The following is a 24,234-nucleotide window of genomic DNA, read 5'->3' as shown; positions in this document are numbered from 1 at the left end:
AGTCCGGATCACTCCAGCGAGACAAAGTGATGACGTCACACGTCACAGGGCGCGCCACGCGCCGCAAACTTCTGATGACGCGATAGGTTTGGCTGGTCAGCAGTCTTTGTAGTTTGATCAGATGGGGCGCCGGGAAGGTTCCGGATGAGTTCTCACGGTTAGACGTAGAATAAGTTCCGCACACAACATACACAGCAGTAGGCGGCAGGTGACGTCACAAAAGTGGAGGCGTAGTCGATGACGTGTGTCCGCCATGTAGGAGAACAGCAGCGCCGCCATTAAGGTTTGTCGCTACTGCTGGACCACGTGACACTAGCCAGCGGGGCGTGACGGGGCCCTGGCTGACGTCACACGTACCTGAGCAGATTGTGATTTGGGTTCAGGTCACCTGACACATGGCACATAGGGCTCTTTTTTGACTTCTTATCACATACACACATACTTATACTTATCACCACACTCTTAAATACACTATTTAACGAGTCAACAAGTATTTCAAATACACTTTTTAATCAGTCAAGAAATATTCACATGCTGCAAGGGTAGGAGGTGGTCCTGAGTACCATGAAGAGACGCTTGTACTAGTTAATAACTGCACCCTCTGGTGTCCATCCACAGTCATGCTAAGAAAAAGTTCCCGCTTGGAGTCGTCGGGCTACTACACCAGTGACGGGCAACCCGTCATCTCGTACAAGGAGACGCCATACAGGTAAGCAGGTGTGTGTTGACCATGTCCGTCAACGCCACCATCACGCCAACGCCGCTCACCTTGTCTTTTCCTGTCCGAACAGGAAGCTCTGGACTCGCAGCCGGACTCTCCGCCATCGCAGAGTAGCCGTGGACGACGTCAAGTACAACATTCCGCTGTCTGCAAGCCCTGCAAGCCCTGCAAGCCCTGCAAGGACGGACAGAGCCCCCTCCAGGGTCGACAGCATGCTGCGATTTGCACGCAAACACTTGATCACCATTTTGATCTCTGTCCTGTGGCTCTGTACGTATGGCCCTGCCCCCACATGCTTACCTGCAACCTCCACTGTCTCATGTGTTGTCACTTCCTGTCTGCAGTGTGCGAGTCCTCCATTCGCCAGATGACAGGCTTCCTCGCCCCCTCATACTTGGTATGACCCACTTCCTGTTCAACTGACTATACTGCTGACATCACTAACAAGCTTGTCGTCCTCCCAGTTCTCTGGACGCAGCAACGAGCTGTCAGAAGAAGCTTTCGTAAAGTACAACGAACTGCTGGCACGTGTGAAAGCCTACGAGCAGCAGAAGGACGACAAGGCGCCTCCGTGGGCCAGTGTTCCAAACTTCGCACTCAAGTCAGCAGGTGGGTGTCATGGATGCCGTGGGCCCGCTCGCTAACCCTGACTTTCCTCAATGTGTTATTTGCGTGCAGGAGCCAGTGTCGTGTGTGCTGCCACCTCCAAGTCCTATAAGGCCAAAACTGGAACCTTGTCTGTCTTTGGCTTTCAGATCATGTTCCCTCAGGCGGTGACACCAAGTGTGGTCATTGAGGTAACGTGCATGCTCGCACTCGGCTGCTCTGTCATGTGTTTACCGCCAAACTATGCTCCCACAGGGCAAGTCTGAGCTGATCCCAGGTCATTGCTGGGCCTTCTCGGGTCACGAGGGGAATCTAACAATCACCCTGTCTCACCCGGCTGTGGTGCAACATGTGACCCTGGGTCACATCTCAAAGAGAATCTCCCCCACCAGCTCCATCCCCCACGCCCCGAATGTCTTCTCAGTCTATGTGAGTTGTGGTCATGACTCCCCCCCCCTGCCGAGAAAAAAACCCGAAAGCATGGGCTGTGTATCAAATGGCTTGCATCAGTACACTTCAATAAGTACACTGTGCACTTAGTTTCAGAGTGTGTGGATCTTGACAGTGTAGTGCTGCTCCAAACCCATTACTATTATTCTACACACCAGAAATGACAATCGCAATATTGACATTTTTCTTGTTTTATTCACTATTTTCCACCACTGCGGGTTGCTCCTCTGCCGCCATGATTTCAAGTTAGCCTATGCCCTTCCACTACATAGCCAATATGGCGACAATTGAGGGTGGTAAGTGTTCATCACTGTGCACTCACCATTTTGAGTGTTTTGAGTGCAACATCCAGGTGTTGACAATGCACTGCATTTTGCTGTACTTCTCACTTTTGCTGCACTTTTAAGTGTAAGTACACAAGTGCACCAACTGAGACACAGCGCTGGTTTTATGCATTTGTATTGAGGCACTTTCATATGCTACGCCGGCTCGCTCCTCCCCCTCCAAATCCTCTCGCACCTCAAAAAAAAAATCTAACCTAGTATTGAAGTGACGTAGACTGTGAAGGCTTTTAGTACATTCTTTCCATTTCTCCTCTTCCATTAAAAAAAAAAAAAAAAGTCTGGAGCCGCAAAACATTACACAGCTTATAAACAACAGAATTCAACAGATAACCTCATGATATTATTACACAACAGAAGTGCAGAGTGCGTGTGTAGGCCTTTTTCAGTTGTTCCCATATTTGCGTAAAATTAAAACATGACATGGCCAACTTTAACATAAAAAGCCCATCAAGAGTTTATACATCTGCTCAATATCGTTTACATCACTCAACACAATTGACTATGCTTGCTCTGAATTAATGTCATCAATTTGCCTACTGGTTGTGTTTGTTACCATTCTATTGGTCCTGTCCTTGACTGTCTTTGCAGAGAGAGGCATTTCTTTCATTTTCTGAATAACATCCTGTTTATTTTTTCATTTGGAGAATAGATGCTCTGATAGTTTTATCAGCAATTCTTTCATGTATTCTCCATGAGAACTGCTTCCTCCTCACGATTTCCTGTGCAGCCACGCTAGCCTCTGTTGTTGAGTTTGGAGAGTTCATCCACTTCTTGGAAGTGTGTTTGCTCAACCTTCCGCAGTAGTTCTGAAATTACGCCAATCTGCAGTTGGGTACATCTCAGAAAAGGCCGAGTGCTTGTTTTGAAAATGTCTTTCAATGTGAAATTTTCTATTGTTTGCGAATTTGGCGCCGCAGATCAAGCACACGGATCAAGCCAGCGTAATTGATAGTGAAGTCAAAGGAATATGTCCATTCAGAATGAAACACTATTTTCTTCTGAGATTTTTCTTTTTAGGGACGTATTCATGGTTATGGATATCTTACCCCGGCGGTAGCACACTCAACAAGATGTCTTCTTTGTGTCTCACTGCACACACTGGCCCCATTTCCCCTTCCTTTGCTCATCCAATCAGCAGTCAGTGTAAACGCATTCACTGACTTGCGGTGAGTTGGATATTTCAAACTCTTTTTGAAAATGCAAATTTCCTCCACTGCGGTATTAAAAAAAAAACAACACGGAGCCGCAACAAGGAGGCAGAAGATCCGCAGGTTGCCGACGCCTGGTGTATGGTGTAAAGCCCACCTTCGCAGACGCCTTCTCTTACAATTTTAGATCAACAATCGTATTAAAAGTGACTGTTGGAACACATAGATCAGCTCCAGCGCCAATAACAGTTGACACTGCTGCAACAAAGGAAACTAGCAGCTAAACACAGTGGTACCTCGGTGTTATTCATTTGCTCCAAAACTTCAGACAAAAAGCCGCACGGCGGCCGAGTGGTTAGCATGTTGGCCACACAGTCAGGAAATCAGGAAGACCTGGGTTTGAATCACCGCTAGAGCATCTCTGTATGGAGTTTGCATGGCTTTCGTTTTCGGTTTCCTCCCACATTCCAAAAACATGCATGTTATGTTAATTGGCCGCTCTAAATTGTCCATAGGTATGAATGTGAATGTGAATGATTCTTTGTCTATATGTACCAGTCCAGGGTGTACCCCGCCTCTCGCCCAAAGTCAGCTAGGATAGGCTCCAGCATACCCCCGCAACTCTAATGAGTCGCATAAAAAATGGATGGATGGACGTCAGATGAAAACCAAAGCAATTTTCCCCCAAAGTAAATAATTTAAATTCAAGTAATCTATCCGAGACACCCACAAATATAAACAAAAAATACATTTTAGAGAATAATTACAATTGTAGATGCAAAAGATAATGTGTAATACACATAAATGATGAATGAAATGGACAAATGAACCGAGACGGTGTACAAAAACTGAGGCAAATTTTTGTTGAAAACCAAATCACATGAAAACTAGTGCATTGGAAAATCAAGGTTTGACTATAGTCAACAAGTGTCATGGTTGCTCACTGAGTAGACAAATGTGAAATCAGTGCCCCTAGCGTTTCACCAGAGAATTGCACAGTATACGTTCAACCCCGATGCCAAACTTTGGAAGGTTAGGCGGGGACGCTGTAGTGGCTACGCAGAAGCATAAACCAGCCTTAACTGTCAGTGTCACCCTCTCAGGGAATGGAGACACTGGACGCGACAGAAATCAAACTCGGAACCTTTCAGTACGACCAAGATGGATTCATGTTCCAAAACTTCAACATACCTGTGAGTATACTCCACCTGACCTTTCACCTCACAGCCCTCTCCCAGTGTAATAAATGTGTATGTATGTGTGTGTGTGCCACCAGGAGGAGTTACACACCACCAGCAAGTACTTGACACTCAGTATCCATAGCAATTGGGGTGATCCCACATACACCTGCCTGTACAGCCTCATGGTGCACGGGAGGCTGGCGTCCTGAGGCGAGAACAACTTGTGCACACCTGACACACACGGCTGACTAGTGTGGCATTTTGGGCCTCTCTGCACCACAAGTATGAAAAAGAACACTACCTCAACATGACGTCCATCTTTAGTAGGCTTACCTTCTAGAAGGACGCATGGTCGACACAAACGCAGCCAGACTTTTTCCTCTATGCCATTTGCACTTTAAAGGCTCAGAGACTTACTATCATGATATTTTTATTTATCATGCATCATTCAGGTTGCAAGCAATGCTGCACGTTATGGACAACATGTGCAATACTATGTATTCTTTTATGTTGGTTATATTATTCAGTGTTATCTTGGCACAACGCGGGGCTGCTAGTTTGCTCATCATAATATTATATAATATATAATAAAGGCAGTCGAGTTGTGGTTGTTGGTGGAGGATGAATGGTATTAAAAAGAAAATATTTTTATATAAGATATAATTAAGGCAGTCGAGCTGTGATTCTTGGTGGATGATGGGATGGTATTAAGAAGTCTACAAGTTAGGTGACAAGGATGAGAGTCAGTTTTTCCAAAAATTGGGGTTCTGGTTCATCCGTCTGTGGAAGTTGTCGTACCACTTGAGTATGCAGCTGGACGGGATGAAGGTCTCGTTAGGGCTGGGCGTCATCTGCGCCTGCGTGACGGCGAAGGAAGACGCAAAGTTGTACAAACTGTCCAACATCTTTTGCGTGAAAAGCCGCAAAGTGTCTGTCGTGGACGCGGCAGCACCGGACACGGGGGTCTGCTGGGCCAGCTGCTCCAGCGGCTCCACAGACACTCCGACCTGGGCCACGGAGGGAGGCGAGGCCATCGTCCCGAAGGGGTGCGCCCCGCCTTGGCCCACCTTCAGCCCGGAGATCTTGAAGATGGCGCTGGGCTTGTCATTGGCGATGAAGCCGAGCAGCTGCCACACCGGTCCGCCGCTCGCAGGGTCCGGGAAAGAGAAGTAGACCGCCCCGCCCATGCCTGTAGGGAAAGGCACTGTGCCGAGCATGAACACCACCACATGGTTCACGCTCTCGTATTCCGGCAGATTGAACACGAATTTATCAGAAGCCACCTGAACCGCGTCCGTCTGCACCAACCTGCCGGCCACCAAACAGCCAAACATGGCGGCTAGCCTAGTTTCCTGCGTTAGCGACTAGCAAATAGCTTTAGTCGCCGCTCGAGTGCCCGATTTAGCAGCTAGCTGCTAGCTGTAGTCCTTCTGTGGCGCTGCTGTGGAGAAGGCGAAATCTTGTCAACTAGCTATGACTACTAGTAGTAGCATCTATAGCTATCTGTAACCATAGCTACAACTATGGTCAGCCTCCCGCTCGCTTGTGTGCCAATAGAAGACGGTAGAAACTTCTAGAAGCTTAAGTTGTCAGTCCTCGCTGCTCGACTATCGACTACACGTCCTGAGCTGAGAGCTTCAAGTTCAAATTTATATGTCTACAACTCTCGAGTTATTGTCAACCGCTTTGGGGGTCCGTGTAACTTCTGGTTATTGAATTTTCTTTTCATGAAAGGGAATTTAAAAACGAACGCGGGGTTGGTTTATGAGAATTCAAATTTGAAATACAGTAAATAAAACTGAAATACAAAGCGTTCTTCTTCAACGGCAAAAAGCTATAACTACATTTACAAAAACGGTTTTATTGTACAATATAATAAAACATTAAATCACCAGTTAACAAAAGGGAAAAACAGACCAAAATCTTTTTTTTTTTTTCCATATTCGGACACCGGAAGTTTTCATTTCATTCTTATAGGTGGATTCAAGCAGACGGCAAGGGTCTTCCACATGCAACTGCAACAACCGCTACCCCCCGGTCCGTTATGCAACATTTGGGCCAATTCTGTATCCGGCAAAGTCCGTTCTTCAAATTAAAAGTAAGCCAGAAAAATACAACTGTTACACCACACCTGTGTGCCTGTGGCTCTGGAGGCTAAAATGTATTTGGATTTCAAAACCAGGCCCGACATATACAGAAATATCCTGCATAGACACTTTTCTGTTTTTGATGACTACTATATACGGCCCTAATGAACCATGAAAAACAATGAAAACCATGATATTTTCATCATAATAATCAGGGCAGCCTGGGCAGGACGTGAAAACGGGACACGTCTTAGGAACAGGATGATTGTTCACTGTATGTAATGTAAACGTGCAAAAATAAAGCAGAGAGTAATGTAAATTGATGTTTTTTTGTCCTTTTGGTCTTCTGTGAAAGTTTTGGTAGTGGTTGGGTGGATCGATCCAAATATCAGCTTTATGAATTCCAAGGGTGCTATCAGTATGGGATCAATACGAGTGTGATATGATTTATATATTTTTAGAAAAGGTGGGTGATTCTACAAATTTTCGTATTAATCCTATTCATAATAACTATAGGGCCAGTGTCGCCGATACTGATACATTTTATCTGGTCATTTACTAAGATACTTGAATTATTTTGTTATTTTTAAGGCAAATTTAAGGCAAACAATAAACTTATTTGTGAGCAGTTGAACAATATAAAAATGTACGACAATGTAACAATATCAACAAAATACAATTATTTCCTTTTGCTACATACAGTTGTTTGAGCAAAATAAAGGTAACGGAAATAAGAGAAGAAAATCAAAATTTACAATTTTTTCCTCTATCCTTTAGGCCCCTATTGTTTCCAACAGTTAATTTCCTGACTTTATAATACTGTAAATATATACATAATATAGTAACACAATAGAAACAACAAATATGTGTGAAAATAAACAGAAGTGAACTGAAAAATATGAATCTCATTAATATAGTATCAATAATATCGATAACATCGTTTGTTGATACTATATTTTTCAATTCTCTTCTTAATATGGCTTTATAGCCAGATGTAATTTCTTTTATTTTGGCAGGCAGCCGGATGTTGTCAGTGTGTGCCGGTGAACCATGCGGTCATTTCCGCTGCTCTTTTAGCCAGCTCCTCCGTCAATACAGTCAGAACCAACAAGACGTTTTTGTCCTGTGTCTTTGGTCGCTATCTTCATCTTGTGAAGATTCTAAACTTTTCAGTGACACACGCAGGTAATTAGACAAGTTATTTCTTTAGTTTGTCACCTTTTGGGCTTGAGCACGCCCGGATAGCCGCTCCATGCTAAATGATGCTAATAGTTGTTGTCAAGTAAAATAAGTTGAAAGTCGTCTCTTCATGGCAAAGCAGTTGTCTTTTCTGTACATATGCTTTTCGAACTGTGTGAATTTGAATGTGAATCAAAAGTAGAGACTTGCTGTCATTCATAAATGTGTACACCGAAGGAGCAGCTTCGGTACCTAAGGTGTTAAACACTGTTCAATTCTAATCCAAAGTTTTTCAAGGTAACAACGGACAACCGAACAGTTTGTTGCTGGTATCCATGAGTTAATAATTATTTTTATTTTATTTTTTTTAGTTCGGCTCTGAAGTCTTGATACTAACAAATGTTGCAAACGAATTTTCTGAAAGTTAAACGTGTTTTTAATATTGTTGCATTTTTTCACACATCAGCATGGCTCCAGTCTCTTGTTTGTGTGTTGCATTATAGTAAACAGAGGAATCAGTCGGGAGGACTCAAGACGTTTTTTGGTAGGATGAAGGTTGCTTCTCTCTGAGAGGAAGAGGAGAAGGATGGAAAGCGTCCACAGTCTCCTGCTGGACGAGGACGCCTGTAGTCGGCTTAATGAACACCAGCGAGCAGCATTCATCCTTGATTGGCTCACAGGCCTAAAGAAGCTCCTCCCCTCCAGCGACAGGGTGAGTGGCGCCCAAGTGTCTTCTTCTGCTTCTTCCTGTTGTCAGCAACCATCTTCAAGCTCCATCCAGCCAGTGTGCACAAGGCTGGAAACAAACTAAAGTGCATTCCGTATGCACTTTAAGCAAACATGAGTGTCTCTCTCCTTCCTTCAGGCTGTCATCAAGCAGAATCAACAGCGCCTAGTGGACCAGCTGTCAGGTGTTCTGATCGGCTCCCCTGGCCCACCCACCCGTGGGCTGCTGGCCCACTGCCTGGCCCTGCTCTTTTGCCTAGGAGACCCCATCCCTTCAAGCTTGCTGGTGGAGAGGTGTAATGACATTGTCCGCTTCAAGGATGACTCGCCATCGAGCCTCCCCAACCGACTGTGAGTCATGCAGCCCTAAAATGGTGGCAACAGCCTGACATGTTTCTTTTAGACGTCGTCATGTGACCATATGCGTTCAGGGCGGCTGTGGCATGTCTGGGCGCCATGTTCGAGCAACTGGGGCGGATGCTCAGTGGCCTCTTCAAGGACACGCTGGCCCACCTGCTGAAAGCCATGAAGAATGCTGAGGTCAGTTGGTGCTTCCACAATGCATCTGTCAGTGGAGAGGAACTCATTGGCCTCTTCCATCTGATGTTCACCTCTCAATTTCCATTTGACTTTTAGGGTAAAAATGTTTCTTTTCTGCTTCCTGTCAGTCTCAGGGTCGTTACGAGATCATGGCGAGCCTGGAGAAGATGCTTCGAGGTTTGGGGGTCAGTGCTGTGCCAGGTCACCGGGATATATATAAGGCGGCCAGGACCTGTTTGACGGACCGCTCCATGGCAGTACGCTGCGCCGCCGCCAAGGTGATTGACTTTAGTTACAAATGAGTGACATACAGTGTATAGGGTCATTACAGCATTATACCACTAGTAGTGACTAAGACTTTATCACAGTACTGCGCTTTAAAGATATATACTGTACATAGCGTCTAATACACCTGCCATCACGGTGGCAGTGTTTGCTAGAGCTGCAGCGGGAGGCAGCGTTCCTGTGGACCAGCGAAATGGAGAATGTGACCACGGTATGCTTCAGGGCTTTTGAAGGCTCTGACCATGACGTACGTGTGTCTGTAGCCAAACTGCTGGGAACTCTTCTTGCGGCAGCGTTGGATCCCAGAAATGACAGCGGTATGTACCGGGTGGCGCTGCATTTAGTTTGTGATCATTAAAGTATTCAGAGATTGATGTTTATTTCTGAAAACATGCCTCAAGTCAGTAAAGGTTCAACAGAGCAAACTTGTTGCATTTTGCGCCTACTTTTTTATCCAGCTGCCTCCAGACAGAGTGGGCGGGGCCGCAGTGCCCTGGAGGAGGTGATGGATCTGTTGTCAGGGGGGTTTGTTAGGGGCGGAGCCGGCTTCCTGCGGGTCAGTGGAGATATGTTAAAGGGGACCAGCTCTGTGAGCACGGAAGTGCGTGTTGGCGTCACCCAGGTGCGTCACCGTGGCAACGTATAAGCTGATGGAGTTTGCGCTCCTTCCTCCTCATCCTCCTTTTCATCCTCAGGCATGTGTGGTTTTTGTATCCACGCTTGGCGGGCCCTGGCTGGAGGTCAACTTCTCGTCCTTCCTATCACTGCTCATGGCACTGGTGTCCAACGTCAGGGCCACACCAACACCAGGTGATGCCATCATAATGCGCCGCTGCGTCTCCTTCATTTTGAGGAGCACCGTGGGCTCCCTCCTTGGCGAGAAGGCTCAGAGCAACGTCGCCAGACAACTCTGCTTGACTGTGGTGGCACAGAAACAAGCTTTTGGTGAGCTTTTGGTCATCGCAGTACACACAAGCATTATCTGTATCCTTGTCATTGCAGTCAGGCCATTTCCATGCGAACATGGGTGTTTTCAAATATGCACATTTCCCCCACTTTGGTGTTAAAAGCATGTCTTTCCACACAAGTGGAGTAAAAAAAAAATGTCTTGCCACATAAAAAAACACATTTGCAAGCTGTCATGCGCATTTTGGCCCATCAGAAGCCTGAAAAATCAACCACATATATCATATATTAGGTGTACAATGATGCTTGCTCGCTTACATGGAGCCCAGGAAACATCATGAATGTTTTTGGTTTTTTTTGCCTTTGCGTGTTATAAGGCGCATGCGCACATGCGCACGCATGTCTGCATGAAATGAAACCAACACGTGGAAGTCAGTAACTTCATGTTCAAGTAAGGTTTAAAACGATTAGATAATGTCACACTTTTCTCACGACACAAACCAAAAGGCTCGCAAACACTGAAGCTGGAGGTTTTGAAAATCTCCAGCTGCCAAAAGCTCAGTTACTCAAAGATAAAAACCTATGTTTGAATGTGGAGGAGAGGCCAAAATGCATAGAAAAATATGACTTTTTATTGTATGTATTTGTGTGGACAACATGACGAAAGGAGGAAGAAACACAGCTAGTGGTTTTGATTATTACATCATGTTTACTTTTATGTTGTTTAATGTTTATACAAAAAGGCCTATTCATGCATTCATACATTCACTCTTGTTAAAGGCAAAATGCTTAAAAATACAAACGTGTGTGTGTGTGTGTGTGTGAGTGAAGAAGCAGCGTGGACTGATGGGAAGCTGGAGAACAAAGTTTGTTCTGACATCACTTCCAGTCAACAAGTTTTGGTCTGCTGTCTTCTGGAACTGGGCGCTCTGATCCAAGGATTGTGCTCCACCATCGCCCCCCTCTTGAGTGACAGCAGCACAGGTCTGGCTTATTTCCACAAATGCACACGCACATACACACATCAGTAATGTGTGCGTGTATGTGCATAGCCTTCCTGGACTCAGTGGTCCCTCTTCTCCTTCACCCAATCTCTTCGGTCCGACTGGCTGCTGCTTGGTGCCTGCGTTGTGTTGCCAAGGCAATGCCATCCCAGTGCTCCTTGCTGCTAAATCGCTGCACAGAGCGGCTAGCAGCCTTGAAGTCTTCCCCTGAGGCTGTGGCTGGCTATGGAGCTGCAGTCGCCGCCTTGGTGGCTGCAGTGCAGCACTGCCCCCTGGGAATACCACACGCCAAGGGCAAGGTAGGTCGCACAGACCCTTTGACGTCCACCGGCCCCATGATCATGCTTGTGTGTGTGTGTGTGTGTGTCCAGGTGGTTCTGGATCTAGCCGAAGACTTGCTGCGTTCAGCCTCTCAGAACAGTCGTATCTCTCTGCAGAGGACGCAAGCCGGCTGGTTGCTCATCTCCTCTCTCTTCACTCTTGGTACCAATACAGACAGGTTTGTTATTTAAGTGTGACTTTTTATTTTGGTAATTGTGTGTTCGTGTCCAGGTGCAGCCGTTGTGGATCAGCATCTCCCACGCCTTCTCCTCCTTTGGCGCTGTGTGTTTCCCGCATCCCTCAGAGAGCAGGAGATGGAGCTGAGGCGTGGGGACTACTTTACGTGGAAGGTTACACTGGAGGGTCGAGCCGGGGCACTCTGTGGTCAGTGCTTGCACACAAACACGTACTGCGAAGTTGATGTTGCTGCTGTGTGTGAGTCTGTGCTTGTGTGTCTGAACAGCAATGAAGATGCTGCTGCTGCACTGCAAGGAGCTTGCCACTGATGATGTCATCAGCCGTCTCCTCACGCCAATCACATGTGCTGTTGGCCTCCTCCCAAAGTCAGTTACTCTTCACATCAGTCTAAACTCCTCCTGGTTCTGATCCACCTGTCCCTGGTTTCATTTGCTCCTGCTAAATCCTGGTCAGATCGTGGATTAAGTCACTTTTCGATCAGGTCAGAACACTGACAGACTTTTCTGGTGTGTGCAGACTTCCGGCTCTTATTGGATCGTACGGCGCTTGTGTTGGGGTCTGGACACTCATTTACCGACTGCGAGTGTATGAGCTACTCGCCATGCTGCCACCGCACACCTACCAAGGTACTGCTACCATCTTCTCACTCACCAACTTCCTCAGCCTTCCCTTTTCCCGCTGTGTCAATGTCAATGACAATGACTTGCGCAGCACCATCCAAGGGTGCCAGGACAGAGTTCTCAAGAAATATGATCATGACCACCATTCATGTCTTGTTTAAGGTGAACTCTGGGTCAATCTTAATTTTGTTAACAAATAATTTTCTTCATAGTTTGCGTCAACCAACTTTTTTTCCCCCCGACGAAACATGAGATGATAACTAATGACATAACAATAACAAATGCATGTTGACGATAACTATGACAAAATGAACTGACATTTTCTTCAACAAATGAAAACTATGAATGTCGACAGAAATGCAAATCCTATCATATTTAATTTTTATTGCAAAAACTTACATGTTACAATATGTATATGCCTGGGAGAAAAAGAAGAGTAGACATATGGACACTTTTCATGTTTGACGTGATGAAGAACAAGACTGTCAATATGGGGAGCGATTATCACTGCTAAAAACTTGAAGCGACATTTGCAGGCGCGTTGTCCTGACAAGTGAAGTGAAGAGAAGTGACAATATGCACAATAATCTGTTATTATTAGGGATGCCGGATAATATCGGCCCACCGATGTTATTGGCCTAAAAATGTAATATTGATAGATATAGATATCAGGTTTTTTTTCCCTATAATGAAAACCGATTTGAAAAAATGCTGTATAGATGGACATTTTAATGTTCACTTGCCCAGGATGACACCACCGTTTGTTGACATACAGTGCAAGCCCACCTCCTTTACACTCTGCACTGGCTTTTGTTTCCCTCTCCGCTCTGACTGTGCTGAAGTCCACTGGCTCCATGTTAGCATCTGGGACGCCAGCTATTAGACATATTTTAGTGAAGCACAATAAGCTGCACTCCCTGAAGGTCTTGACGTTCTTTGTCAGCGTAGCCAGCTGGCCGATGTAGTTCGGCAGTGAATTCACGTTTCTCATGATAGTAGAAGGTAACGAAGGCTTGAATCTCCACTTCCTTGCTAGCCGCTTGGCTTTCATCTTAGTTAGCCACGGCTCTGCTGCCTCGATATGGCTTCTTTCCTCAATGAGTAAACAGGGAATCACACTGATGCGGGACCTTGTTCCAATGGCACGTAAAAATGTGCTTGAATAAACAAGTCTCGACGTGGCGGAGTCCATATCCATAGGATAGAATATATTACTTAAAAGATGATAATAGTAGGAGAACAAACAGCTGTTTGAAAGGTTAAAATGAAAGTGCTGTCAAAATGAGCACTGCTCTGATTGACACACCGTGTCCACTTCATGATGACTGTGTCTAATGTGTTTGTCAGAGAGTTTTGGTTTGGTGATGAACCAGCTGGTGTCTGACCTACTGGCGCAAGAGAACCTCAACCAGCCCTGCTCAGAGCTCACCTTTCTGCACTCCCTTTGTCACCGCAACGACATGCTGCTGCTTGGCCCTGCCCTCCATGAAAGCGAGCACAGACACATTGAGGATCAGGTGATTTGTCTGACATTCACATGGCGCACTGGACTGGAGCTGAACCACCCAACCCAGACTAAGGTTTTCTCCTGAACTGAGCCTTTCTGCCACCTTTAATGATGTCATGACGTGTTGCAGGTGTATGTCGCAGGAGGCTCGCTGGAAAATGACCCCTTTGCTCTCTGTGAGAGAAGTGATGAAGCCCCCTCTCCTCTTCTTCCTGCCACCACCCTGACTGGTGCCGCCACACACCTCTTTGGACTCCTCTTCCCACACATCATCTCCGCTCAGAGGTTTCAGAGTCTGCATTTTTATGTCCTTGCACACTACAAGTTGGATCCATTTGTTTGCGATGGTCCTGAAGGTGCTGCTTCATCACTACTTTGTGTGTCTCAGAGTGAAGATTCTGGAACAGTTTTTAGAGACCCAGAAACAGTTGAAGGGTCAACGCCAGAAGACTGTTCAGACACATTTGTGTGCTGCCCTCTGTAGTCTACTCAGGGTACTACAATATATTTGAATTAAGCTTTTTCACAATTTCACTGACTAAACTCTAAATATTAGCTCATTGTTCTCTTCAATTAGCACCCGGGCACCACCCAAGGCCTTCTGGTCCCAGAGGAGGCTCGTCTCCCAGTAGTGTCTCTCCTGATGACGGCGCTGGAAAACTCTAGCCCTCTTCTACGCTGTATGGCAGCTGAGGGCCTTGCTCGTCTCGTGCAGGTCGTAGGAGATGCTGGCTACACCGTCTCTGTGTCACTGCTCTGCTTGGACAGGTGGGATGGCCTGAATTGACATGCTGTCCACATCAGTTCATGGAACAGGATTGAATGTAGACCAATGAGTGAGATGATAACTTTATCAGGTTGCTATAACAGTAGCAATATGCGTCATGCATCACAAGTTTGCAACTTTTGACTGGTACTATAAGTGTATTGTAACTGGTGTATGTTTATGTGTAATTATATATGTAATTATATACACACACACACGTGTGTGGATGTATTTGTATAATAGTAAGTATAATTGCATCCTAGCATGGTCTAATGTTGTGTGTCCAGGCTAAAGACTGCTCGGGATGCTGCTTCTCGCAGTGGCTGCGCGCTGGCTCTGGGGGCACTGCACCGCTATGTTGGAGGCATCAGCTCACCTCAACATCTCTCCACCTGTCTCGGAGTGCTCTTCACGCTGAGTCAGGATGGCACATCTCCTGAGGTTCAGGTATGCACTCACTTTGTGTGGTTCTTGTGTCGTCATAGAAACCAAATTAAAGATGTGTGTTTGTTTCAGACATGGTCACTCCACAGTCTTGCCCTCGTGGTGGACCTATCCTGTGGGCTGTATCATGCCCACGCCAACCCGTCCTTTGCGCTGGTGCTGCGACTGTTGCTCTTGGCTCCGCCCACCCACCCAGAGGTTCATTGCAGCCTTGGCCGCTGCCTGCACGCTCTCATCACGTGCCTTGGCCCCGACCTGCAAGGTAGGACACACCTCTCCTGGCTCACTGATGCCACGCAGAGGAATATGACGTGTATGGTATTTGTCAGGTGCAGGGCCTGCTGTGACCACATTACGCTCTAGTTGTATGGTGGCCTGTGGCACCATGCAGGCCATGCCTCACTGCCTGGTTCAGGCCTCCGCCATTTCCTGCCTGCAGCAGCTACACATGTTCTGCCCACAACATGTTCACCTGGCCACCCTCGTCCCTGCACTCTGTGTGAGCACACACACACACACACACACACACACACACTACCACACGTCATGGACATGCTTCTTATACTTCTGGAAAAATCAACCAGAAAGGTCTTGTCACTATGGAGACATGGCTGCTAGCATATGGTTATCCAGGCATTGTTGTCTTGATTCAAGTGCGTCGGCATGTGTGTGTTAAACCCTGTGTCATGTCTTACAGGAGCTCTTACTGGAACATTCCATGTTGGTAGGTGCTCCATCAGACTTTGTGGGCGAAAGCTTGCGCTTTAAACTCGCTTATTCATGTTTGACTTTTTTTTTTTGCTTTGGATTTTTTTACAACTCGTTATGCTTTGTGTGTTTTTGTCATTAACACAATCAACAACACTGATAACTGCTGTTTGCGTTTCTCAGCATTTCCTTCACAAGAAAGCATCCAAACCTCAGACTTTGTTGTGTTGTAATGTTCCTTGAAATGCTTGTTGCTTGGGAGGTCATGACCGAAATGCTTGTTGCTTGGGAGGTCATGACCGTAGTAGTCAGTAGCAGTCAGTCCAGCAGCCTCCAGACTCGTTTTTATATCACACATATGTGGAAGTTTAAAGGAGGAATAGGAGGAACAAGCCTGTTAACAACTGTGATATGCACTAATTGACTTGCTCATTAACAGCAAAGATCATTGTTATGTCAAAGCTCACCCACACTTTGTGTGGAGGAATGTATGCTTCTCTAATCATCACAACCAACACACTTTGAACCATATATGTGTGTGTGTGTGTGTGTGTGTGTTTGTTTGTGTGTGTGCATACGTGCATGTCAGGCAAATCTGTGCAGCTCCCATCTGTGTCTGCGGCGGGCTGTAGTGGCATGCCTGAGGCAGCTGGTACAGCGGGAGGCGCTAGAGGTTTGTGAGCTCGCCGTGGCACAGTTCAAAGAACTGCAGAGACGAGATCACACACAACTGGGTGAGACACAAGCACAATATTTTTTCCTTGAGCATCAGCAGTGATGAAGTGTGATGTCTTTCATGGTCTAAAATGTGGGAATGACACTGTGTGTCCCTGCAGATGTCACCATCAAAGAAGTGGGCCTGGAAGGAGCTCTCTTCTCTCTGCTGGACCAGGAGTCTGACCCAGGACTCCGGAGGGATATCAAGGAGACTTTGGTACACATGATTGCATCCAGTGCCACTAGTGGTCTGCTGGGACACTGGCTCAAACTCTGCAAGGACGTCCTGTCTGCATCCACTGGTGGGTCACATGATGACAGATAACAACTTGTTGGACTTAAGCCCTTTCCACGTGAGAACGCTCATGAAATTATTTATTTAATTTTTTTTGGTGGGTAAAAAAAAATTGCGTCCACACTGTGCCAGATTAGTAAATAGTTGCACCCAGACGGGAACGAATCCATGGGTGAAAACAATGTAATACACAAGGCACACCTACGTGTGGCGCTGTGAACAGACATGCACATGGAACCAGTGACACACCAAACTATAGAAGATGAAAGAACACATGCGCAAAAGTTCGTTGTCTTCCACTTTCCAAGGCTCGTGTAGACTTACGACGAATTGGAATTACTTCTGCGAGTCATTTTGGAGTTTGAGACAACAAAATATGAGGAGAATGTCAACTGGGGTGAGTCATGCTACTTGAAATATTCAGATATTATGTTTGCTTGTCGTCAAACCTCAATTTTGGTCACAAACCGGCGACGGGTGTGTGACGTCATCGTTTTCAAAAAGAAGTGGGTTGGTTGTCGCCACGGAAACGACAAGCCGGTGTGTTCAGATTTTCCCACTATGGAATCTGTTGGAAAATAAAAATATTGGTTCAGGTCACCCAGAATGCCGTTTTGCGTGTGGATGAAAGGCTGAAACAATAAAATAATTTGCCGTTTTGACCTGAAAACGTTTCCGTGTGGATAGCTCCTTAATCTAATCTTTAAGAATTGTTAGACAAAACATTATTTCACTTGATAATGATTTTCCTCATTAGTTGACTTGTTGACCCATTTCCTCCCGCAGATCGGGGTGCTCCCTTGAAGGCGGGTCAAGAAGACGAAGAGGCAGACTCTGTCCAGGATGATGACTCATCTGTCTACCGAGCCCGGCCAGAGTCTGCTGGCCCTTTCAAGGCGCTGCGCTGGCCCACGCGCTGCTTTGCGATGGAGTGTGTGTGTCGCATCATCGCACAGTGTCAGAAAGACGACCCCGCTCACTTTGACTTGGCCTTGGCTCAAGACAGATGCCTGAACACCACCACCGGTAGGACCGCCACAGTTATATTATTTGGTGGTTGTTTGTGGACTCTACCAGCCTCTGTGACCCCTGTCCTTTGTCCCCTCAGACTTTCTGGTCCTTCACCTCGGCGATCTGGTCCGCATGGCGTTTATGGCAGCGACAGATCACAGTGACCAGCTGCAACTGGCGGGTCTGCACACACTGCTGGTCATCATTAGACAATTCTCAGCCATCACTGAGCCCGAGTTTCCAGGTCATGCAATCCTGGAGCAGTACCAGGCCAACGTAAGCAACGCTCAGGACCACATACAAATGGATCCAAACTGGAACTTATTCATGTTTGTGCGTGTAGGTCGGAGCTGCGCTCAGACCAGCCTTCAGTGCTGATGCACCGCCTGATGTCACGGCGAAGGCCTGTCAGGTGACCAATCATCACTAATCATTTAATCACATCAGCAGGTTTCCTTCTGAAATGCTGAGACTTTTGACCTTCTGCAGGTCTGCAGCGCTTGGATAGCGAGTGGCGTGGTCAACGACCACCGTGATCTCAGGCGTGTCCACGAACTCTTGGCCAGCTCCTTGGCCAAGGTCCAGACAGGCAGGGACCTGTACAGTCAAATTTACAATGAGGCTGCGGTTACCATGGAAATGCTGGCTGTTCTTAAGGCTTGGGCGCAGGTGATCCAAAGTCATTAGATTTTTGTTAACAGGACATTTTGTTTTTTTGACATTTGGAGTCTAACCTGTGCTCCTCTCAGGTTTACATTGTAGCCGTCCAGAGAGGTTTACAGGCGACAGGCCCTGATAGGACCAGTGGACTGGTCCGTGACAGCACTGAGTCCGAGTCTGGAGGGTCGAGCCTGCTGGCGCTGGTCCACGCTGATCTGTCCAAGCTGAGCCGCCTCTGGTTGGCGGCATTGCAGGACTGCAGCATGTTACTGCTCCCACAAGAACATACTTCGCAAGTACCTGACACAGGTTTGAGTTTTTCAGTGAACTCTCAGGATCCCTGCTAGTCACTTACATGAAATTGTACACTATGCAGTCGATATGATGTATTATACTGTGTGTCATCTTCAGGAGGTTCCTTTTACACTGCAGAGACAGCCAACCAGACCATAACTCACTTTTCGTCCTCCTGGGCTCCCATCTTGCACGCCACCTCACTGTGGCTCCACAGCACGGGTCAGCTCCTCCTCCTCTCCCTCCAAATGGACAAGTGTTAAATGTGTGTCTTGTGTGTTTCAGGTTTTGTGATGTCTGATGATACCCCTGCCAACCTGTCCAGACCGGTTACACCCACCTCCATGGGCCACAGTAGCTCTGTGGGTGGGGCCAAGAGTCCAGAAGACATCAATGTGGAGCGACTCCACCTCATCCTTGGTAACAGACATGTGGTGACTTTGATGGCCTTGTTGTCTCGGCTCATCCTGCTTGTGTGTGTCAGGCCTCAGTGTGCACTTCCTGTGTTCTCCTCACTCTGAGGAGCAAATGGAGAACATCACTTTCTGTCTGCAAGCGCTGCAGGTGCTGCTTGACGTCCCCTGGACACGAGCCAAGATAGCAAGTGACCAGGTAAGAGACAAATCAGAAGCAGGTCTCAGAAGATCTGAAGGATCTACTATGTGGGATCTAGAATCAGACAAGTCCAGATTCTGTGTTTGTGTGCGTGCGTGCATGCGTACGTGTGTGTGTGTGTATGTAGGTACTGAGTGTGGAACTGCTCAGCGTGCTCCATAGACTGATGGTCACCAGAGAAGCAGCGTCCATCCAGGTGTCAATGTTGGACTTGCTAAGTCAGATAGTGACGTCCACCCAGGAGCACATCAGAGAAAAAAGGCACAGTGCAGAAGGTGAGCGCACATGCCTTCTCCATAAGGAGGTTCTGGTCAATGTGTCCCCCTAGGAGATCTCATTGAAACATTCTTGCTCTTCAGTGGATGATGGCGCCTCCGAGAAGGAGACCTTGCCAGAGTTTGGGGAGGGGCGGGACACTGGGGGTTTGATACCGGGACGCTCGCTGGTTTTTGGAGCGCTGGAAATCTGCCTGTGTGTGCTGGTCCGCAAACTTCCCAAACTCAGTCCTAAACTGTCTGGAACCAGCCCAACTGGTGAGGAGAGGGATGCCTGAAATGTTAACTTTGATTTGTGGGTGTGTGACTGACAGGATCAGTGTTTGTGTGTGTCCAGGTCCAGGGGGGACCCTGTGGAGTCTGAACAACAGCGATTATCACCTAGTGGCGTCTGCTTTGTGTGTCCTGTCTCAGCTGCCGTCCATCTGCTCACCAGAAGGTGACAAACATGCTGATGATGTCGTCATCATCATCAGGAGCAGCAAAGGATAAGCTGATGATTTCATGGTTTTCCTGCAGGAAGTGTGTCCGTCCTGCCTACAATCCTGTACCTGCTCCTTGGAGTGCTCAGAGAGTTAGTGCTCCTACCCAGCACACACACTGGTAATACAAGCACACAGACCTGTGAAACATCTGCCTAACCTAACCTAGCCTGTCACTTCTGTCACCTGCTTGCAGTCCACAGTACAGAACCACACATGTGTCCTCTACCAGAGACCCTGGAAGTAGGCTCAAGGAGTAGGGCAGTGAACGGACCTGGGAGTGTGATCCAGGCAGTTCTGCAAGCACTGAAGGTAGTGTTGACATCATCAATGAGTCGCCAGGAGAAAAGTGGGGGAGCATGGAAGATGATGCTGCGCTCTGCTCTCAGCACACTACTGGACCTGTGGAACACTGGTACATGCACGTACACACACAGACACAACTTTGTTTATTGCTTTAACTCTCAGGGGTCCACAACCTCGTATCTGTGGTCAATGCAGGCACAGTATGGTAGGTGGTGAAACACTGCCACACAGATAGTCCAGTTCGTCTGACACTGCATACAAGTCTTTAAATGGTGTAAATCGGTAAAGTAAAACAAGAGTTATGATCAATAACATTTGTCATTGTGCTGTCACGTGATTTCTCCTTTGTATGCATTTGTGGTGTGGCAAACACCCGTTTTGAAAGCGAAATAAGCAATGAAACATGACCCCACCTTTTTATTGGTGGAAAAAGCTGGTCTAAGGACATTCGGTTGCAGAGGGAAAGGGCAAATGTTAGCCAACACTGTAATCAAGTGGATAATGTAATCATGTGTTAAAACACTATGTAAAAATGAAAACATAACTGTACAGTTGTGCAAGTTGAGGTTGTACTGAAAATTGGGAACCAAGCGAGGCAAGAAAGGTGAAAAATAAAGGGAAACACAAAAATACATAAATCCACAAAATCCTACCCTGACACCACAGGGTTAGTCATTGTGTGTGTGTGCACGTGTGTGTGTGTGTTGCATTCAGGGCCCAGTGGTGCAGATCACATCATCCTGCTCACAGCACTGACTGTCTTCCTCGTGTCTGCTGGTCCAAATGTTTGTGTCGTGCAGCCACTGCACGCACTCACTCTGCAACGCTTCTCCACCAGCATGGACGCCAAGGACCCACAGGTCAGTAACCATGTGTGTACGTTGGTGGGCCTTGCTCGTGGGGTAATAATAGTGATGACTTTAGTGCAGCATGCTTTAGAGTGGTTGCATGTTGAGATGCTTGTGACTTCCCTTCCTATTCTATCCCTTCCAAGCTTTCTGCTTGCACCTAACTGTGCAGCACTGAACAGACACACCACCAACTACAATTTTTGACAGCTCCTTGCTCAATACAAGATCCTAAAGGAATCAGCTGACTGGCCAGCCCCGTGCCAGGCTATTCAAAGCACAGCCTCAGAGTCGCTCAACCAGTCAAGGAAGCGTCACCAGGTTTACCAGTAACTCGGCTTAAGTCACTTCTGAAAGCAAGCATGAGGCCCACAAAGCTCTCCTGTCTTGCCCCAAGTTTCTCTGCTTCCTCCAGCAGATTCACGATGGGATGCAGAGTGGAGAACTCAAACTAGAATTCTTCAAGGTCAATGTTGCGGTAAAGCAGTGCTGTGTCTGAGCTCTGATCTGCATGAAAGCAGCTGTGGCCAAAGAACATCTTCAGTGGATTCGACAAACCATTCATATGCCTGACCACCACCTGCCTTTGTGTTCTACGGCCAACTAAGAGGCAAAAATTGTGCTTTAAGGACTATACCAGGGACCCCCTAAAGCGAATAAATCTCAACACCATGCGGCTTGAAACTCTGGAACTTGACAGATCAGCCTGGAAGGTCACTTATGCCACTACAATTTCACAACCCAGACCAACGATCAAAAAGCATACTCAGTGAAACCATTGGGCAGCTGGTCCTCTGCTATCCGGGTTCCCTTGCGCCATCTTAAATCCCAATGGCAGCAACATGCATGTTTGTTGTTCTGTTGGCAGAAGGTTCTAATGAAAGGTTCTTACAAACGTCCACTTGTGGAATCGTGCTGCAAGACTTGTCTTGTATCAGTAAAACTCTGAATATGAAGGTGTGATCCGCTTCTGTCTGTCAGAGTTCAATGGGTCAGCTGCAGTTCTAGGGTTACTTTCCATTTCCACACACAGGGATGCAGTGATGTAATGTGACGAGAACAGAAACAACTGTAGAATAAATTGAAAGTATTTTCTTTTAATGTTCTTCAGGAGGCCACTCGATGTTTCCAGTTGCTGGCTGTGCTCTTTCGGGCCCACCAGGAGGTTTCTACCCCATACATCCAAGCCCTCGGACCTCCACTGCTTCGATTCCTTCAGGTGCTCCACTTGACTTGCTCGTCGGTAGTGATCCATGCTTCATTGACTGTGGTTGCTTGCAGAAGGTGGAGCGGTGTCGTCCTCAATGCCCAGAAGAGCTGCAAGTGGTTCTGGAGGGCATCAGAGCCATGGAGGTTTTGGTGCAGGCCGCTGCAGAGTCGCAGCGTGAGTGGATTGCATTGAGGTCAAAGAGTCAGTCGTCCTTTTTTCAGCCATAACGTGTCTCTGTGTGACCCTCAGGTCCCTTGTTGGTGGCCATCTTGTTTCCTCTGCTCATCTCCTTTCTGCTGGATGAGAACGCTCTGTCTTCTGCTCCTGCAGCGTCTCGCTCTCTCCATGAGGCGGCGCTCAAGGACCTCATGCGCCTGGGTCCCCAGCACTTGGACGTCTTCAGGTAAAACTGGATTAACTACATCTACTAAGGCCACAGCAGGTTGTCGAGGCGGCAGTCACTCCGCTGGGTGTATTCTAGGATGCTAGGATGTTATGAAAGTTTCTTTCCCTCCGTCAGGTCTCTCATCACGACTTGTCCTCACCTCAAGTCTCGCCTGGAATCTGCCCTCAAAGGAACCCAGGAGAGTGCTGTGAATGCTAAAGGTAGCAGCACTAACTCTACCTCCCCCGCCCGTAAGGCAGCAAAGTCCTCTCCCAGCATCACACTCAAAACCAACTTTCTGTAAAGTCAATGGCCCCTGCAGTAAGACGCAGGCTGATTGGAGGGCGACCTGTCATATTTCCTTCACTGTACCTGGTGTCGCAACTGTGACATCCGTGTCCAAAAACTGTGATGTCTACGGAAAATCTGTAGGTCACTACCATCATTTGTTTTTGATCACTGGTTAAGACGCCAGTCTATGCTCGACACATCCTCCATGTCCGCTCTGCTGCTTCTCCCCTCAGAGCTTTCACAGTAAAAGTACGCCAGCTTCCTGTCTCGTGTGATCACTTGTGGTGCTACAGCAACATGAAGTCAATCGCCACCAGGGTGAATATCGTCTGTGCTTGTATTTGTCCAGTAAAAGTGTGAGTGACAATGCAAACATGGAATGTCCAGTTGGACCATTAGAAAACTACTGGAGTGGACTTGAAAACTTCATGCAAAGCATCCTGGGATAGCAAACGCAAAGTTACCAAATTCTCCACCTGAGGGGCGGAGCCTGACGAGTTTTGAGCCTTTTTGGCAAGATAAAGACTTTGAAATGATAGACACAAAAGCTCACACATGCTAGATCTGCTAGACCAGATTTTTATATTTTTGTAGTGGAATGTAAAATGTAAGCCTAAAAGGAACATTTCACCATAGCACTTTACTTCATGAACAACACTAATGTGTAAATACACTAATGTAATATTTTACACATAAATCGAAGTGTAAAACCTGACATTTGAATTACTCCAATAAAGCATTGAAGAAACACCAGTGAAAATAAAAGTTGTAAAGTTATTATTTGGCTTTTTTTTTTTAGTTAGTTTCTGATCACTTCAAATTCATTCGTCTTACTTGACGTCACATCCTGAAGTTGTATTTGCGTGCTGTCTGAGAAGTCCCTACTTTCTCGTCAAACTTGTCATTCTCATCCGCATTTTACAATTTAGGTACAGATTGTTTCAGCTGCAGCTATAAATTGTTGACTAGTCGTCCATGTCCAATCCACATTTGTCACATTCAGTCATATTATGTGCCCTTGCCATGTTTCACAAATGTCAATAAGCGGTATTAAAATGCTTTTAAAGAAAGAGCTGATTGTTAAAACAGCCAAGTTGTTTGACA

General features: G+C 46.8%; 3 protein-coding genes across 5 annotated transcripts; 2 read left to right on the top strand and 1 right to left on the bottom strand.

Moving 5' to 3' along the window:
- Positions 1 to 52: 52 nt before the first annotated feature.
- LOC129192747 (SUN domain-containing protein 3-like) lies at positions 53 to 6,820 on the top strand. The gene is made up of 9 exons (XM_054797052.1): positions 53 to 283; positions 619 to 709; positions 792 to 991; positions 1,066 to 1,118; positions 1,186 to 1,330; positions 1,400 to 1,518; positions 1,583 to 1,756; positions 4,373 to 4,462; positions 4,546 to 6,820. The coding sequence occupies exons 2-9, from the start codon at positions 621 to 623 to the stop codon at positions 4,657 to 4,659; spliced, it is 984 nt and encodes a 327-aa protein (XP_054653027.1). The 5' UTR covers positions 53 to 283; positions 619 to 620; the 3' UTR covers positions 4,660 to 6,820.
- On the bottom strand, positions 1,817 to 6,131 carry hikeshi (heat shock protein nuclear import factor hikeshi). The gene has a single exon (XM_054797053.1). The coding sequence runs from the start codon at positions 5,782 to 5,784 to the stop codon at positions 5,194 to 5,196; it is 591 nt and encodes a 196-aa protein (XP_054653028.1). The 5' UTR covers positions 5,785 to 6,131; the 3' UTR covers positions 1,817 to 5,193.
- A 751-nt stretch (positions 6,821 to 7,571) lies between the features above and the next one.
- On the top strand, positions 7,572 to 24,181 carry heatr5a (HEAT repeat containing 5a). 3 transcript variants are annotated; one of them, XM_054797405.1, is made up of 42 exons: positions 7,572 to 7,722; positions 8,220 to 8,428; positions 8,582 to 8,793; positions 8,874 to 8,982; positions 9,111 to 9,260; positions 9,413 to 9,584; positions 9,726 to 9,889; positions 9,963 to 10,212; positions 11,005 to 11,157; positions 11,226 to 11,476; positions 11,549 to 11,660; positions 11,730 to 11,882; positions 11,962 to 12,061; positions 12,213 to 12,322; positions 13,664 to 13,833; positions 13,954 to 14,108; positions 14,212 to 14,317; positions 14,401 to 14,591; positions 14,877 to 15,036; positions 15,106 to 15,295; positions 15,363 to 15,532; positions 15,731 to 15,757; positions 16,331 to 16,475; positions 16,578 to 16,760; positions 17,540 to 17,779; positions 17,862 to 18,040; positions 18,108 to 18,176; positions 18,254 to 18,433; positions 18,514 to 18,733; positions 18,836 to 18,940; positions 19,004 to 19,138; positions 19,275 to 19,330; positions 19,461 to 19,608; positions 19,693 to 19,866; positions 19,946 to 20,047; positions 20,128 to 20,211; positions 20,287 to 20,505; positions 21,111 to 21,256; positions 22,356 to 22,463; positions 22,526 to 22,628; positions 22,704 to 22,857; positions 22,975 to 24,181. In XM_054797405.1, exons 2-42 carry the CDS (start codon positions 8,303 to 8,305, stop codon positions 23,141 to 23,143), a joined length of 6,150 nt encoding a protein of 2,049 aa, XP_054653380.1. In that variant the 5' UTR covers positions 7,572 to 7,722; positions 8,220 to 8,302; the 3' UTR covers positions 23,144 to 24,181. The 3 variants fall into 3 exon arrangements, with proteins under 3 accessions (XP_054653380.1, XP_054653378.1, XP_054653379.1); XM_054797403.1 differs by having other exon boundaries at positions 19,203 to 19,330; positions 22,975 to 24,180; XM_054797404.1 differs by lacking the exon at positions 15,731 to 15,757 and having other exon boundaries at positions 19,203 to 19,330; positions 22,975 to 24,180.
- Positions 24,182 to 24,234: the final 53 nt, after the last annotated feature.

This window comes from Dunckerocampus dactyliophorus, chromosome 13, assembly GCF_027744805.1.
Source record: "Dunckerocampus dactyliophorus isolate RoL2022-P2 chromosome 13, RoL_Ddac_1.1, whole genome shotgun sequence".
Lineage (NCBI taxonomy): Eukaryota > Metazoa > Chordata > Actinopteri > Syngnathiformes > Syngnathidae > Dunckerocampus > Dunckerocampus dactyliophorus.
The sequence above is the reverse complement of the archived record's forward strand: the minus strand, read 5'-3'. Positions and strand labels throughout refer to the sequence as shown.

Coding starts and splice junctions, on each gene's coding strand:
- LOC129192747 (XM_054797052.1), top strand. CDS start 621: ATGCTAAGAAAAAGTTCCCGCTTGGAGTCGTCGGGCTACTACACCAGT. Junction 710..791: donor TACAAGGAGACGCCATACAG/GTAAGCAGGTGT, acceptor CTGTCCGAACAG/GAAGCTCTGGACTCGCAGCC. Junction 1,119..1,185: donor TCCTCGCCCCCTCATACTTG/GTATGACCCACT, acceptor TCGTCCTCCCAG/TTCTCTGGACGCAGCAACGA.
- hikeshi (XM_054797053.1), bottom strand. CDS start 5,784: ATGTTTGGCTGTTTGGTGGCCGGCAGGTTGGTGCAGACGGACGCGGTT.
- heatr5a (XM_054797403.1), top strand. CDS start 8,303: ATGGAAAGCGTCCACAGTCTCCTGCTGGACGAGGACGCCTGTAGTCGG. Junction 11,883..11,961: donor TCGAGCCGGGGCACTCTGTG/GTCAGTGCTTGC, acceptor GTGTCTGAACAG/CAATGAAGATGCTGCTGCTG. Junction 14,592..14,876: donor TCACTGCTCTGCTTGGACAG/GTGGGATGGCCT, acceptor TTGTGTGTCCAG/GCTAAAGACTGCTCGGGATG.